At 43.3% G+C, this 17256-nt stretch overlaps 1 protein-coding gene across 2 annotated transcripts in view; it reads right to left on the bottom strand.

Annotated features, from left to right (window-relative positions):
- Window positions 1–17256, bottom strand: part of VIPR1 (vasoactive intestinal peptide receptor 1) — a 498950-nt gene that overhangs the window by 158594 nt on the left and 323100 nt on the right. The window contains exons 4-5 of one of the 2 annotated variants that reach the window (XM_082258025.1): window positions 12425–12528; window positions 2396–2493 (exon numbers count right to left, since the gene is read on the bottom strand). In XM_082258025.1, the coding sequence (XP_082114151.1) occupies window positions 2396–2493; window positions 12425–12528 (202 nt within the window). Of the gene's footprint in view, window positions 1–2395; window positions 2497–12424; window positions 12529–17256 lie in introns of both variants that reach the window. The other variant, XM_082258024.1, reaches the window with a different exon arrangement.

The raw sequence follows: 17256 nt of genomic DNA on the forward strand, positions 1-17256 counted from the left end.
ACAACGTATATTTCTGTGCGTTATGTGCCGTTTAATGCAGTATTTTTCTGTGCATTACTGCACATTTAACGCAGTATATTTCTGTGCATTACGTGACATTTAACGCAGTATCTTTGAGTGTTTTTGGTTTTATAAATGCACTTATTTCTGCAGCAGGTTCTTTATACAGTACAGATGTGCCACTTTATAGGTATACTAAGGGTTTTTTTTACAAACTTTTTTTTCATTGATACATGTCCCCCAGGGCAGTACCCGGACCCCCATATCTCTTTTATGCCCAATTACTTGCATATAAGCCTTCAAAATGGGCACTTTTGATTTTTCCAGTTCGAGACCCATAGACTTCAATTGGGTTCTTTATTTGGTTCCAAACTTTCACAATGTTCGAATGTTCTGGTGCGAACCGAACAGGGGGTCGTTGGGCCCATCCCTAGCGATAATGAATACTGCGGAGAACAGCCTTCTTAAAGCGGAGTTCCAGCCATTTACTCACCTGTCCAACGGTCCAGCGATGCGGCCGCCGGAAGCCTCGATCCTCTCCCTCGGCGCCGGCATCACTGCTGTGGGCACCCGGCTGTTACAGTTTGCGGCTTCACAGCCGGGTACCCACTGCGCATGCGCGAGTCGCGCTGCGCGCCGTGATTGGCCGGCAATCTTCTGGGACCTCTGACGTGTCCCAGAAGATTGCAGGGAGGGAGGGGGAGAGGAGAACTTCTGCTCAGGGCGCCGCGGCGCTCCGAGCGGAAGTGGGAGCGGGTACCTGTCAAAACTAGGTACCCGCTCCCCCCCCCCAAAAAATGACATGCCAAATGTGGCATGTCGGGGGGTCAGGACTCCCTAAAGCGGAAGTTCCACTTTTGGGTGGAACTCCGCTTTAAGGTGAATGTTTATAAAATCTTTGTAAGAAAAGCTCCAAGTCCAGGTGACGATTCGGGATGAGCGGAGTTGATTATGGCAAACATTTTGCAGCCAAACTTCACTGAAGCTGAATCTCTGGGAGGAGAGGAGGAGGAGGGGTTTTCTCAACAAAGCACACTCTACTGCTTGCATGCTTGAGCTAAGGGCAGGAAGTAAATGCTACATGCATCATTTGCCCTTAGTCAAGATGGCCACGGCCAGAGATGCTAGGGGGGTATTTTTTACAGAGATTTCTCACCAAAATGTCGCCACTTAGGCAAAAAAAGAAAAACAATATTTAGAGGGTGTGGTTTTTATGGGGTGTGATTTCATTTTGTGTTCTTTGTATTTTTTTTATGTAAATTTAATCGGATTTTGTGTTTTGCTATTTTTATAGTGATTCTAAAGGAAATAATTTAACCACTTGCCGACTGTAATACATAATACACATTACATTATTATACACAGATTGCGGCGGGGGCAGCATGTAGAGAAATCACTGTCCTCCATTTTCCTCCTGTAGCTGAAGGAGGAAAATGGAGGAGATTGGTTCCTCTGTATGCTGCCACCGCCACTCCTCCTATCCAGTTCACTTGTGTTCTGCTGTCTCTGGGCCCCTGTGTGCTCCCCTGGTCCCCCTCCCCCCCCGTTGGTTCCTCTGTATGCTGCCCCCCGCCACTCCTCCTATGCAGTTCACTTGTGTTCTGCTGTCTCTGGGCCCCTGTGTGCTCCCCTGGTCCCCCTCTGCCACTGTGCTGCCCCCCACCACTCCTCCTATCCAGTTCACTTGTGTTCTGCTGTCTCTGGGCCCCTGTGTGCTCCCCTGGTCCCCCCCCCCCCCTCCACTGTGCTCCCTTCCCTCTCCTGCCGGCTGCTGCATGGGATGTGTCACAATAGGGAACCAGGAAGGGGGCGGAAAATATGTAATTTACCAACTCCTTCCTTTTCTGAATGGACAGAGTCATAGTCAGTGACATTGTAAAAAAAATAAAATAAAATGATAAAAAATAATACAATTAAAATACCAAAAAATAAAAACTACTGACACCAGTGGGTGAACTTCCAGGATCGCAAAGATCACACTTGCAACCTGGCATTCCACCACCATGGGGGGGGGGCCCCCAAGATGGCAGGAAGGGGGCCCACTGTAGAACTTGTGAAAGGGTCCCGATGCGGGACCATAAAAAAGGGACCCGCAACGAAGAGAGTAAAGGGCCCCAGGATCAGTGGGAAGAGCTCCAGGCTTGAAGGGAAGGGCCCCGACCAGGGGTCTGGGGGGGCCCTTCTTGGTTTCTTGCACCGGGCCCTGAAGGTTCTAGTTATGCCTGTGCTCTATTGGATTTCACCCTTGGTGAGTTGACATTGGCTGTGGATCTTGTGGAGCGAGCAGGTTGTCATATTATCTGCACAGATTGGGTCTCAGTAGGCATGATAATTGTATAAAGCTACATTTGAAACAGAACATACATAATAAGATTCTAACAGCGTGCAGCCTTACCTGAAAATACAGAGGATGATCATGGCCGCAGTGAGGGAGATCAGCGACAAACTGTGTCCAATCGTGTATCCCGTCTTAATCGCTCCGAAAAAAACAGTCTGCTGGGAGAGGAAGGTTACAGTTAATCCTGTACATAGGAAACGTTAAAGGGAATCTGTCAGGACACCAACATGGGGCTACCACTGCTGACCTGATGAATTTTATTGTAGAGGTGTCTGCTCCAAGGCTGTCAATTTCATCCTTGTTTACACTTCTTAGCCACTTAAGGACCGCCCACCGCAGTTATACTGCGGCAGGCAGCCCCTCCTGCACGAACCAACGTAGGTATACGTCAGGCGCACGCCTACAGCTAGGGGGCGAGCACGCGCCGCCGGCGGCGGCACGCTCCCACCCCCACTCAGCAGAGGGGACTTCGATGCCTGTGTCAGGTGGCTCCGATTCCCGCCTGACACCCGCGATCGTTCCCCGCTGAGAGAGAAGAACGGTCAGCTGTTGTAAACACAGCCGACCGTCCTTCTCCCTGGAATAATCATAGAGTGCCTGTGATCCTTCTATATAGGATCACAGGTCTCTGTGATCATTTCAAAAGCCACGCCCCCTACAGTTAGAATCACTCCCCTAGGCACACATTAACCCCTTTGATCACCCACAAAGTTAACCCCCTTCCCTGCCAGTGTCATTATTATAGTAACAGTGCATATTTTTAGCACTGATTACTGTAGTGATGTCACTGGTCCTCCCAAAAGTGTCAAAAATGTCAGTTAGGGGTCCGATCTGTCCGCCGCAATGTCGCAGTCCCGCTAAAAATCGCAGATCGCCGCCATTACTAGTAAAAAAAAAAAAAACAATAAAAATGACATAAATCTTTCCCGTAGTTAGTAATTTTTGCGCAAACCAATCAAAATACGCTTATTGCGATTTTTCTTTTACCAAAAATATGTAGCAGAAAACAAATTGGCCTAAATTGATGAAAAAATTTGATCTGCAATTTTTTTTTTTGGGGGGGGGGGGGGAATGTTATATATCAGAATGTGAAAAATATTGTGTTTTTTTTTTTTCAAAATTGTCGCTCTTTTTTTCAAAAATTTTAAATCGCACAGGTGATCAAATACCACCAAAATAAAGCTCTATTTGTGGGAAAAAAAAGATGTAAATTTTATTTGGGTACAGCGTCGCACAATTGTCCGTTAAAATAACGCAGTGCCGAATCGCAAAATATGGCCTGGTCAGGAAGGGGGTAAAATCTATCGGTTTTAAAGTGGATAAAAATACGCTCATTGACAATTTTTTTTGTCAGACATGTAGCTAAATACATCTTGGCCTAAATATATGACAACAATTGAATATATTGGATATTTTTTAACAGTCAAATTAGAAAATGTCCATTTTTTTAGGATCTATACTGGTATGGACTGGGTAATGTGTTAGGATCTATACTGGTATGGACTGGGTAATGTGTTAGGATCTATACTGGTATGGACTGGGTAATGTGTTAGGATCTATACTGGTATGGACTGGGTAATGTGTTAGGATCTATACTGGTGTGGACTGGGTAATGTGTTAGGATCTATACTGGTGTGGACTGGGTAATGTGTTAGGATCTATACTGATATGGACTGGGTAATGTGTTAGGATCTATACTGGTGTGGACTGGGTAATGTGTTAGGATCTATACTGGTATGAACTGGGTAATATGTTAGGATCTATACTGGTATGAACTGGGTAATGTGTTAGGATCTATACTGGTGTGGACTGGGTAATGTGTTAGGATCTATACTGGTGTGGACTGGGTAATGTGTTAGGATCTATACTGGTGTGGACTGGGTAATGTGTTAGGATCTATACTGGTATGGACTGGGTAATGTGTTAGGATCTATACTGGTATAGACTGGGTAATGTGTTAGGATCTATACTGGTATGGACTGGGTAATGTGTTAGGATCTATACTGGTATGGACTGGGTAATGTGTTAGGATCTATACTGGTATGGACTGGGTAATGTGTTAGGATCTATACTGGTATGGACTGGGTACTGTGTTAGGATCTATACTGGTATGGACTGGGTAATGTGTTAGGATCTATACTGGTATGGACTGGGTAATGTGTTAGGATCTATACTGGTATGGACTGGGTAATGTGTTAGGATCTATACTGCTATGGACTGGGTAATGTGTTAGGATCTATACTGATATGGACTGGGTAATGTGTTAGGATCTATACTGGTATGGACTGGGTAATGTGTTAGGATCTATACTGGTATGGACTGGGTAATGTGTTAGGATCTATACTGGTATGGACTGGGTAATGTGTTAGGATCTATACTGCTATGGACTGGGTAATGTGTTAGGATCTATACTGGTATGGGCTGGGTAATGTGTTAGGATCTATACTGGTATGGGCTGGGTAATGTGTTAGGATCTATACTGCTATGGACTGGGTAATGTGTTAGGATCTATACTGGTATGGACTGGGTAATGTGTTAGGATCTATACTGCTATGGACTGGGTAATGTGTTAGGATCTATACTGGTATGGACTGGGTAATGTGTTAGGATCTATACTGATATGGACTGGGTAATGTGTTAGGATCTATACTGATATGGACTGGGTAATGTGTTAATGAAAGGATGCCACATTAATGGAAATGAAAATTATCACCCTACAGAGGGCTGAATTCAAAGACACTCAGAAAATCAAAGTGAAAAAATTATGCAGCAGGCGAGTCCATTTTTCTTAAAATTTCATTGCAGCAACTCAAAATGGTCCTCAGTAGTTTGTATAGCCCCCACGTGCTTGTATGCATGCCTGACAACATTGGGGCATGCTCCTAATGAGACAGTGGATGGTGTCCTTGGGTATTTCCTCCCAGATCTGGACCAGGGTATCACTGAGCTCCTGGACAGACTGAGGTGCAACCTGGTGGGATTGAATGAATTTTAAACAATGTTTTAGAGGTGTTCTATTGGATTTACGTCAGGCGAGTGTGGAGGCCATTCAAACGTTGTTACAGGCAGCATAACGTTCTCCACGGGTTCTCCAGATCCTTTCAAGTCTTCCATGTGTGCTCAAGGTAAACCTGCTCTCATCCGTGAAAAGCACAGGGTGCAAGTGGCGGACCTGCCAATTCTGGTGCTCAATAGCAAGTGCCAATCAAGTTCCACGGTGCCAGGCAGTGAGCACAGGGCCCACTAGGGGACATCTGGCCCACTAGGGGACATTGGGCCCTCAGGCCACCCTCATGAAGTTTGTTTCTGATTGTTTGTTTAGAGACATTCACACCAGTGGCCTGCTGGAGGTCATTTTATAGGGCTCTGGCAGTGCTCATCCTGTTCCTCCTTGCACAAAGGAGCAGATACCTGTCCTGCTGATGGGTTAAGAGCGTTCTTTGGCCCTGTTCAGCTCTCCTAGAGTAACTGCCTGTCTCCTGGAATCTCCTCCATGATCTTGAGACTGTGCTGGGAGATACAGCAAACCTTCTGGCAATGGCACGTATTGATGTGCCTTCCTGGAGGAGTTGGACTGCCTGTGAAAGCTCTATAGGTTCCAGGTATCCCCTCATGCTACCAGTAGTGACACTGACCCTAGCCAAATGCAAAACTAGAGAAAACAGTCAGAAAAAACGAGTAGGGGAAAAAAAAAAAAAAAATGTCAGCGGCCTGCACCTGTAAAACCATTCCTGTTTTGGAGGTTTTCTCATTGTTGCCCATCTAGTGCACCTGTTGTTAATTTCATTAACACCAAAGCAGCTGAAACTGATTAACGACCTCCTCTGCAACTTAACTGACCAGATCAATATACCAGGAGTTTACTTGAATTGATGCTACACTCTGATTTAAAAGTGTTCCTTTCATTTTCTTACAATGTAAAGTAGTGAGTGTACAGCTTGTATAACAGTGTAAATTTGCTGTCCCCTCAAAATAACTCAACACCCAGCCATTAATGTCTAAACCGCTGGCAACAAAAGTGAGTACACCCCTAAGTGAAAATGTCCAAATTGGGCCCAAAGTGTCAATATTTTGTATGGCCGCCATTATTTTCCAGCACTGCCTTAACCCTCTTGGACATGGAGTTCACCAGAGCTTCACAGGTTGTCACTGGAGTCCTCTTCCACTCCTCAATGATGACATCATGGAGCTGGTGGATGTTAGAGACCATGCGCTCCTCCACCTTCTGTTTGAGGATGCCCCACAGATGTTCAATAGAGTTTAGGTCTGTAGTCATGCTTGGCCAGTCCATCACCTTTACCCTCAGCTTCTTTAGCAAGGCAGTGGTCGTCTTGGAGGTGTGTTTGGGGTCATTATCATGAAATACTGCCCTGTGGCCCAGTCTCCAAAGGGAGGGGATCATGCTCTGCTTCAGTATGTCACAGTACATGTTGGCATTCATGGTTCCCTCAATGAACTTTGGCTCCCCAGTGCTGGCAGCTCTCATGCAGCCCCAGACCATGACACTCCCACCACCATGGTTGACTGTAGGCACCACACACTTGTCTTTGTACTCCTCACCTGGTTGCCGCCACACACGCCTGACACCATCTGAACCAAATAAGTTTATCTTGGTCTCATCAGACCACAGGACATGGTTCCAGTAATCCATGTTGTTAGTCTGCTTGTCTTCAGCAAACTGTTTGTGGGCTTTCTTGTGCATCATCTTTAGAAGAGGCTTCCTTCTGGGACGACAGCCATGCAGAGCAATTTGACGCAGTGTGCGGTGTATGGTCTGAACACTGACAGGCTAAACTCCCACCACTTCAACCTCTGCAGCAATGCTGGCAGCACTCATACATCTATTTCCCAAAGACAACCTCTGGATATGACCCTGAGCACATGCACTTGACGATGGCGAGACCTGTTCTGAGTGGAACCTGTCCTGTTAAACCGCTGTATGGTCTTGGCCACCATGCTACAGATCAGTTTCAGGGTCCTGGCAATCTTCTTATAGCCTAGGCCATCTTTATGCAGAGCAACAATTCTTTTTTTCAGATCCTCAGAGAGTTCTTTGCCATGAGCTGCCATGTTGAATTTCCAGTGACCAGTATGAGAGACTGAGAGCGATAACACCAAATTTAACACACATGCTCCCCATTCACACCTGAGACCTTGTAACACTAACGAATCACATGACACCGGGGAGGGAAAAATAGCTAATTGGGCCCAATTTGGACATGTTCACTTAGGGGTGTACTCACTTTTGTTGCCAGCAGTTTAGACAGTAATAGCTGTGTGCTGAGTTATTTTGAGGGGACAGCAAATTTACACTGTTATACAAGCTGTACACTCACTACTTTACATTGTAGTACAGTGTAATTTCTTCAGTGTTGTCACATGAAAAGAATAAAATATTTACAAAAACGTGAGGGGTGTACTCACTTTTGTGAGATACTGTATATGATGGAGCAGCATGTATGACCCTCCTCTGTACCTGCCACTACCAAGCATCGCCCCCCCCCACCCCTCCCCCCCTCCTCAATGGCTGACTTATCCTCCTACAAGCACAAATTGCAGTAAAAAATGCTGGCATTACGGATAAACGATGACTAACACCACTTCATGCTGCTATTAATGTAAGCATTTAAGGGTTTTCGACCCAACAAGCCTATCTCAGCTAAAACAAACAACCTGTTAAAGAGCTGCGTCACCGACCGCCAACCGGCACTTGCCCTTTGCTATATGAAGAAATGAATGTAGAGTAGTGGAAGCGATCAATATTAAACAAACAAAATTTATCAGGCTGCCAATGAAAAGAGACAAATCTCCCTTCGTTACTGAGATTACCTACATTGCAAATACAGCGTGCAATTATAGTGCGTATGTCATGTATACGGCTTGGTGGCAGCTTCAGGTCTCTCACTGCAGGACCCGGCATATATGGGCAAAGTGGGCTCATTCATAGCGGCCTGTTTTGATGCATTGCATTAAACACCACAGAAGACAGTAAAAATCCCAGATTTAACCACTTTAGCCCCGGAGGATTTGGCTGCTTAATGACCAGGCCACTTTTTTCAACTTGGCACTGCGCGAATTTAACTGACAATTGCGCGGTCATGCAACGCCGTACCCAAACAAAATTTACGTCCTTTTTTTCCCACAAACAAAGCTTTCTTTTGGTGGTATTTGATCACCTCTGCGCTTTTTATTTTTTGCGATATTAATAAAAAAGAGCGAAAATTTTGTGAAAAATTGACATTTTCTACTTTGACAGTTAAAAAATATCCAATATATTAAATTTTTGTCATATATTTAGGCCAAAATGTATTTAGCTACATGTCTGACAAAAAAATTCTCAATGAGCGTATTTTTAATCACTTACCGGAAGATTTTACCCCCTTCCTGACCAGGCTATATTTTGCGTTTCGGCACTGCTTTATTTTAACGGACAATTGTGCGATGCTGTACCCAAATGAAATGTACATCCTTTTTTTCCCCACAAATAGAGCTTTCTTTTGGTGGTATTTGATCACCTGTGCGATTTTAAATTTTTTAAAAAAAAGAGCGACAATTTTGAAAAAAAAAAACAATATTTTTCACATTCTGATATAGAACATTCCCCCAAAAATATTTACAAATCAAAATGTTTTAACATTTTAGGCCAATTTGTTTTCTGCTACATATTTTTGGCAAAAAAAATCGCAATAAGCGTATTTTGATTGGTTTGCGCAAAAGTTACTAACTACGGCAAAGATTTTTCATTTTTATTGTTTTTTTTTACTAGTAATGGTGGCGATCTGCGATTTTTAGCGGGACTGTGACATTGCGGTGGACAGATCGGACCCCTAACTGACATTTTCTACACTTTTGGGGGTACCAGTGACATTACTAAGTAATCAGTGATAAAAATATGCACTGTTACTGTAATAATGACACTGGCAGGGAAGGGGTTAACACTGTTGGTGATCAAGGGGTTAAATGTATGCCTCATGCTTACTGACGTGTGTGTGGGGGGAGGGGGTTCTGTGACAGAGACAGAGATCGCAGGTTCAGCTATGCTGAATCCTGTGATCTCTCCCTGTCTGTCACAGAGAAGATCCGTCTGCTTTGTTTGCACAAGCAGGCGGATTTTCTCATTCTTTCCCCGACGATCGGGGAAGAGAGACGATTATCGCCATCTCTCCTCCTCCAGTCCGACTCCCGCTGTGTCTAAACACAGCGGGAGCGTGCCGCCGAGACAGGGAGGAGTCAAGCAACGTAGGTCTACGTCGCTGGACCCAGGGCTGCCACTGTGCTGCAGTAGCACCAACGTGAGCAGTCCGGAAGAGGTTAATACACTATATATAATACATTTTTTTAAACCACTTCAACACCGGGCTTATTCTGATATTTTTCTCCTACATGTAAAAACCAACATTTTTTTTACTGGAAAATTGTTTAGAACCCCCAAACATTATAATTTTTAGACATATCCAGTTTCGTTTCGTTCCAAATCTAAATTCAGACAAATTTTTCATTATTCGTAAAATTACAATAGTAACGAATTTAAACGAATCTGAAACAAACATTTCTGGACGAAATTAAAATTTAAATATTTTTCAAATCAAATTTTGAGTTTCTGAAGAGAATAAAATAGAATAGAAAATAAAGAACTAAGATAGAAAAGAAAAGAATAGACAATAAAAGAACAGATTATAATTGAGTAAAACAGGCCAGAATACTAAATAAAAGAATAGAAAAAGAAAATAGAATAAAAAATAAAGTGATAAAAAGAATGGATTAAAACAGAACAAATTGATGAGAAAATAAAAGAAAATCATAAAATAGAATAGGAAATAAGGAATAGAATAAAAAAAATAGAATTAAAAAAAAAAAATAATATAATTGAATAAAATCTAACCATCTTTTGAAATTCGAATTTCAAATAGAATAGAAAAGAATAGAAGAGAAAAAAAGAAGAGTAGACTACATTAGAATAAAAAAGAAAGAATATAACCTTCTTCTAAAATTCAAAAATTCAAATAAAATAAATCTGAATTTGAATTGAATAGAAAAGAAAAGGACAGAATAGAAAATAAAAGAAAAGCATTCAAAAACCAATAGAATAGAATGAATATATCCATTTTCCAAAATATTAATAGAATACATTCAAATTCAAATAGAAAAAAAAAAACAATAGAATAGCATAAAACAGAAAGAATATAACCATCTTCCGGAGTTCGAATTTCGAATAGAATAGAAAAGAATAGAATACAAAATAAAATAATAGAACAAAATTGAAAAAAAAAAAAACCCAACAAAATAGAATAGACTAGAATGGAAAAGAATAGAAAGAATATCACAATATAACCATCTTCCCGAATCTGAAATTCGAATAGAATACTGTTTAATAGAATAGAAAAGAATAGAAGATAATAGAAACTAAAATAATAGAATAGAAAATAAAATAATAGAATAGAAAAAATATTATGATAGAATGGAATAGAAAGAATTAAGCCATCTTCCAAAATTTGAATTTTGAATAGAATAAATCTGTCAAATTCGAGAAAATGCAAATTGATTCAAACTCAAAAAAAGCGAATTCCAAAAACAAATTAAACAAATTTAACTAAATGAATTTATGTAAATGAGAACTATGCAAGCCTGTGATATATTGAAAGTACGGTATATAGTACCAGCATCCCCGTTGGGATATATTGTATATTGTAAATAACAAATCGAAACAAAACAAATTTTTTCCTTCTGCACAAATCTAATATTTTTTTTTATTTTTATTTTTTTAAGCTAGAGAATAAAATGGTGGGTGTTGCAATTTTCATTGCTATCACAAGGAATGAACAACATCCCTTATGATAGCATGGGCCCGGACAGGTCCTCTTTATGGAGAGATCTGGGGTTTATTAGACCCCAGATCTCTCCTCTGCGCTCCAAAGCATGAGATCGAATAAAAATCAGTTTGTACAAGCAAGTAACATAGGACCAAAGCGGGATGTGACAAACTCCTCGCCATTTCCAGTTTCGGACATCACACAGTGGGAGGAACGACATCCGTTTCTCTTACTGTATCTTAGAAACCAGATGCGTCCTTTCCAGGCTCCCCAATCGCTTGCGAGAGCCTGGTAAAGGCGACAGTGGGAGAGGTGGGGGGTAAAAATCAAATTTTTTTATCTTTTTAGGACAATTTGTTTTCTGCTACATATTTTTGGTAAAAAAATTGCAATAAGCGTATTTTGATTGGTTTGCGCAAACGTTATTGCGTTTAATAACTAAGGGAAAGATTTCTGTCATTTTTGGTGTTTTTTTTTTTAACGAGTAATGGCGGCGATCTGCGATTTTTTTTGCGGGACTGCGACATTGCGGCGGACAGATCGGACCCTTGACTGACATTTTTGGGGGTACCAGTGACATTACTACAGTAATCAGTGCTAAACATATGCACTGTCACTGTAAAAATGGCACTGGCAGCGAAGGAGTTAATTTTTATTGGTGATCAAGGGGTTAATGTATGCCTGGTGCTTACTAACGTGTGTGGGGGAGGTGACTGAGTGACACAGGGACAGATGCAATCTGACCCTGCCTGTCACTTAGGAGATCCGCCCGCTTTGTTTACACAAGCGGGCGGATTTCCACACGACGATCGGGGAAGGGCGGCGGTGATCACCGCCGTTCCTCCCCTGGCCCGACTCCCGCTGTCACTGAAAATAGCGGGAGAGAGTCTCCGGCGGCGCGCGCGCACGCCGCCCACAAGGGGAGGAATCCAGCGACGTAGGTCTACGTTGCTGGACGGAATCGAGCCACTTTGCCGCAGTACAGTCAACGTGACTGGTCGGCAAGTGGTTAATATACTGTGACAATGCGAGGCCCTGCCACTATGGTAATGGATATAGGAATGACACAGGGTTCACACTAATGCACAGAGTCCAATGTGTTTATTGTTAGCGGGGATGACTGTGGTTGCAGCTTTCTATAAGAGTTTATATCTCCAGATCAGGGACTGGAGTAGTAGAGCACATAGGAAAAGCTGCCTGCTTGCAAGCTCTGTATGTATGATTGACTCAGTCACAGTGCTGAACATGACATGTAATAGAAATAAGTACAAATTACCTCTTCTGTTGGAGTGTCATTGGTAGAGAATCCACAGGCGGCAGCATACGTCGCTGGGTACATTTCTGACCATCCTTCACTGGTGCAGTTTTTGGAAACATTCCCTGAAAAATACATTTTATGAGAATTATGTTTGTGGAAGGATTGGACATGAAGGTTTTCAAACCTTATTGTGTTCAACATCGAACGTGGACAATCAATTTCCAGATCTACTTTAGATCTCCCGCACTCCTATCCCTCTCTGCAATGTAAATTGCCTTTTTAGCATTTTTTTGGGCTAGCCTCAACCCCTGCTGCCATTCTCTAGGCACAAGAAGGTTGCCCGCTTAACAGCAGCACCATTCGGAGAGCACTTAATTTCTCAATGAATGCAAAGCATTCTTCCATTGGATGAGGCAACAAGGTAGGGCCATGATCTTCATCTTGCCCGATCAGAGAATGCTTAGCATTCATTGAGAAAATGCAAAGTGCTCGCCGGATGGCTCTCCTGGAACTTTCCGTGTTCAGTAGGCATCATGAAGGCCACTCGGCACAGGACCTGGACGCTAGTGGAGATTACTGGAGGAGCGGTGCCTAGTATAGTGATTTTCAGCTTTTAAGGGGAACCCACAGGTATGGCACATAACATATTTAATAATAATATATTTGGTCCAAGCTGGAACAATGTAACTAGGTAAAAATTGCCATAGCTGGAATTCAAAATTATAAAGACGGGGATGGATGAACTTAACACATCAAACCCACCATGGTCTTTATGCATAACTTTCAATTGTACATAAAACAACATTTGGTAAACTGAAGTCTTATCAAACTCCCCTCACTCAGGGAAATGTCAGTGCCATAGTGCCATGCAAGGACTCCAAAATCCACATCAATGAGTTGATTGTCTGGCATTTATTGACCAGATTGGAGGATAATCTAATTTTATTGATCACTAGGCAGAAAATATACTCCTTATAAGTGGCTTTTCAGTCACCAATCTATAGGGTGGTCAATATATACTATATTTTCAAAAGTATTGGGATGCCTGCCTTTACACGCACATGAACTTTAATGGCATCCCAGTCTTAGTTCGTAGGGTTCAATATTAGGTTGGCCCACCCTTTACAGCTATAACAGCTTCAACTCTTCTGGGAAGGCTGTCCACGAGGATAAGGAGTGTGTCTATGGGAATTTTTGACCATTCTACCAGAAGAGCATCTGTGAGGTCAGGCACTGATGTTGGACGAGAAGGCCTGGCTCGCAGTCTCCACTCTAATTCATCCCAAAGGTATTCTATCGGGTTGAGGTCAGGACTCTGTGCAGGCCAGTCAAGTTCCTCCACCCCAAACTCGCTCATCCATGTCTTTATGGACCTTACTTTGTCCACTGGTCCAAATCTTTTGGTGGAGGGGGGATTATGGTGTGGGGTTGTTTTTCAGGGGTTGGGCTTGGCCCCTTAGTTTCAGTGAAGGGAACTCTTAAGGTGTCAGCATACCAAGACATTTTGGACAATTTCATGCTCTCAACTTTGTGGGAACAGTTTGGGGATGGTCCTGTCCTGTTCCAACATGACTGGGGACCTTAACTTGCGATATAACTTTCACCCAAACCAATTATTATACACTTACTAGGATTTTTGTCTTTTACCAAAAACATGTAGAAGAATACATTTTGGCCTATATTTATGAAGAAATTTGATTTTTTTTTTTTTTTATATTGGATGTGTTTTATAACAAAATAATTTTTTTTTTTTTTTTTTATTCAGAATTTCATTTTTTTTTTCTTTATATAATAAAAAAATAAAAAACCCAGTGGTGGTCAATAACCACCAAAAGAAGGCTCTATTTGTGTTTAAAAAAAAAAAAAGATATACATTTTATTTGGTTACAGTGTTGCATGACGGTCTGGTCATGAAGGGGGTAAAACCTTCCAGAGCTTAAATGGTTAATCTGAGTAGGGGGTTCTTTACTGTTAGAGCAGTAAGGATGTGGAACTCCCTTCCACCATGGGTGGTCTAGTGGGAAGTGTTGATAATTAAAAAAAAAAGAAAAGATTCTTAGATGGGCTTTTGAGCAAACGCAATATACAGGGATGTGGAAAATGGTAGGGACAGTGATACACACACACACAGGTTGAACTGGATGGACTGGTGTGTTTATATAACCTTACCAACTATTGTAACCTTGCACAATGCACATGGCTGCAGTGTAGAAGTCTGGCATTTAGGGGGTTAAAACAGCCAGCGAGGAGGTGACACATTGCCTCCTCACCACCTGTCACATGCTCTCTGAAGAGCGATCCGAACATCGATTACCCTTCAGAGATTAAAGCAACTGTAAATGAGCGCCTTTAGAACACAGGTGCTGCATTCTGCTGGAAGCAAAAGGACAGCTTGGTGGCATGAAACCCCAGGACCCCAACATGGAGGGGGCTCAATATTCTTCATTCGGATTGCTTTGCTCCCCTCACTTGTACTGCGGTAGCCCTCTTCTGAATGTAGCACCCTCCTAGGTAGGTGCTAGTGAGAGAGTATCATTTTTGGCTCTGTCTGCCTATCAGAGGAGCAGCAGGCAAATCTATATTGCTTTCTGCCTACCAGAGAGCAGGATCTGTTAGTGAGGTCTGCTCTGTGTGCTCAGTATGCAATTCATTGAGTCTAGGAGTGTTTCACACTGGTCCAATAGGGAGGCATGTTGGACAGTGGGAGGAAACCTGACCAGCGGGTACACAGGCTTTGATACAGTCCTGGTGGTTGGCAGAGACAGGCTGTCTCGGTGCATTATGGGACACTGTATAAAAGCCAGGAGCACATGTGCTGCAAGGTCTTTGGCTGGAGAGCGGAGTCCCGGAGGGAGGGGGCGGGTGCCTCCTCCTCTGTAGCCGCAGCACATGGTCACAGGCGGTCGGCCTGGGGACCAGAGGAATGGAGCTGAACCCAGAGGTCCAGGAAAGCTGACTGAGGGGGAGACCCGAGAAAAACAGTATCGTGAGTACAGGGAATCGTGTCAAGGGGCCTGACCTGAGGGGGGCCACCCCTTAGTAGGACTGTCAGTGGACGGGTGTCAGTGGTCAAGAAAGAGGATACTACAGAGAGTGTCCTGAAGATAATTGTAGTTCATCAAGTCATCTGGAAAGAGACTTAACTGTAATTCATCTAAGTGGCAAGGTGGATCAGCAGCCTGGCTGCATCACCAGATAGGAGTCCTCACATCTTGTGCATAGTTGATTTGGAGTATCCCACTATTACCTTCTCCTATCCCCGATTTATCAAATAAAACACAAAACAACTACATACCCCTGGACTAAATATTGACTGAGCCAAAGAAGTAAAGTGATAGACTGTGAATGTCAGAGTTGCTAACGGTAATCCAGCAGCCCTCAAGGGGGCAGTGCTACATGTAATATAAATATCAACTTTCTGGCGCGCTGCGTGTATTGCAGGGTAAAACCTATATTTCTTCTGCTCTATGTAAGACTGTTTTCTATGCTGTCAGTCTGAGTAGGTGACCTTGTATTCCCAATGCGAGGCTTTCACTGGCACTGTTATTCCCGCACAGCGAGCGGCCACCATTACCGCCAGACAGGTAACACCTCCTATTTGCTACAAAAAAATTATATACTACCATACAAAGCTTTAGAACTCTACAAGTTGTCAGGTTTTCATGGATATATACAGTAGAGGTAAACCTAATCACTAAACTGCAACCATAAAAACACAGAGAAGGCGCACCGACCTAGTGCATTATCCTAAGACAATTTATTTATTTAATAAAAACATGGTAAGTATTTATACTCACAAAGTTGTAGTTTGATTAAAAAGTAGTCTGATATCTTGATACAATTGGATGGATATTGCTGAGATCTGTGATACGCTTTTAACCACTATTTACTGAGGCAGTCAGCCCCTTACAGGCAAAGTGACGTAGGGGTACGTCGCTCGCCCACGAGCCTGTAGGGGGCGAGCACACACTGCCGGCCACCCCCACTCCTTCCCTGGGGAGCCAGCGCTTGTGACCACCGGCCACTCGCGCTCTCCCGCAGGAGAGGGAGAAAGACAGACGGCTGATGTAAACACAGCAGTCTGTCATTCTCCCTGAAGTGATCACAGAGGCTATTTCGATCCTGCTATGTAGGATCATATGTCTCTGTGACTACATCACATGCCATGCCCCCCCACAGTTAGAATCATGCCGCTAGGGACATACTTAACCCCTTGATCACCAATAAAGTTAACCCCTTCTCTGGCAGTGTCATTTTTACAGTAACAGTGCATATTTATAGCACTGATTATTATTATTATACAGGATTTATATTGCGCCAACAGTTTGCTGTAGTGATGTCACTGGTACCCCCCAAAAGTGTCAAAAATGTTAGTCAGGGGTCCGATCTGTCCGCCGCAATGTCGCAGTCCCGCAAAAAAAAAAAAAAAAAAAAAAAAATCGCAGATCGCCGCCATTACTAGTTAACCACTTCCATACCGAGTCATGTAAAATGACGTCGGCAAAGTGGTTGTCTAGATCCGGGCCGCCGTCATATGACGTCGGCCCGTTCTAGCTGCTACTGCGCGCCCCCGGCGGCGCGCAGCGGCGCGATCAGGGATGAAGCTCGTCCCTCGGACATAGCCCATCCCTGATCAAGGTAAACAGCCAATAGAAATTGGCTGTTTACCACGTGATCGGCTGTGTCAATCACAGCCGATCACATGAGCGGCTCCAGCACGAGCCGCTCGTTCTCTCTGCAATGCGCGCCCCCGGGGGCGCGCAGAGCAGCGATCGGGGACGAGGCTCGTCCCTCGGACAGAGTCGATCCCCGATCTAGGTAAAGAGCCAATGAAATTGGCTCTTTACCAC

Source organism: Pelophylax lessonae (genome assembly GCF_965119305.1).
Source record: "Pelophylax lessonae genome assembly, chromosome: 5".
In the NCBI taxonomy this organism is placed as follows: Eukaryota; Metazoa; Chordata; class Amphibia; order Anura; family Ranidae; genus Pelophylax; species Pelophylax lessonae.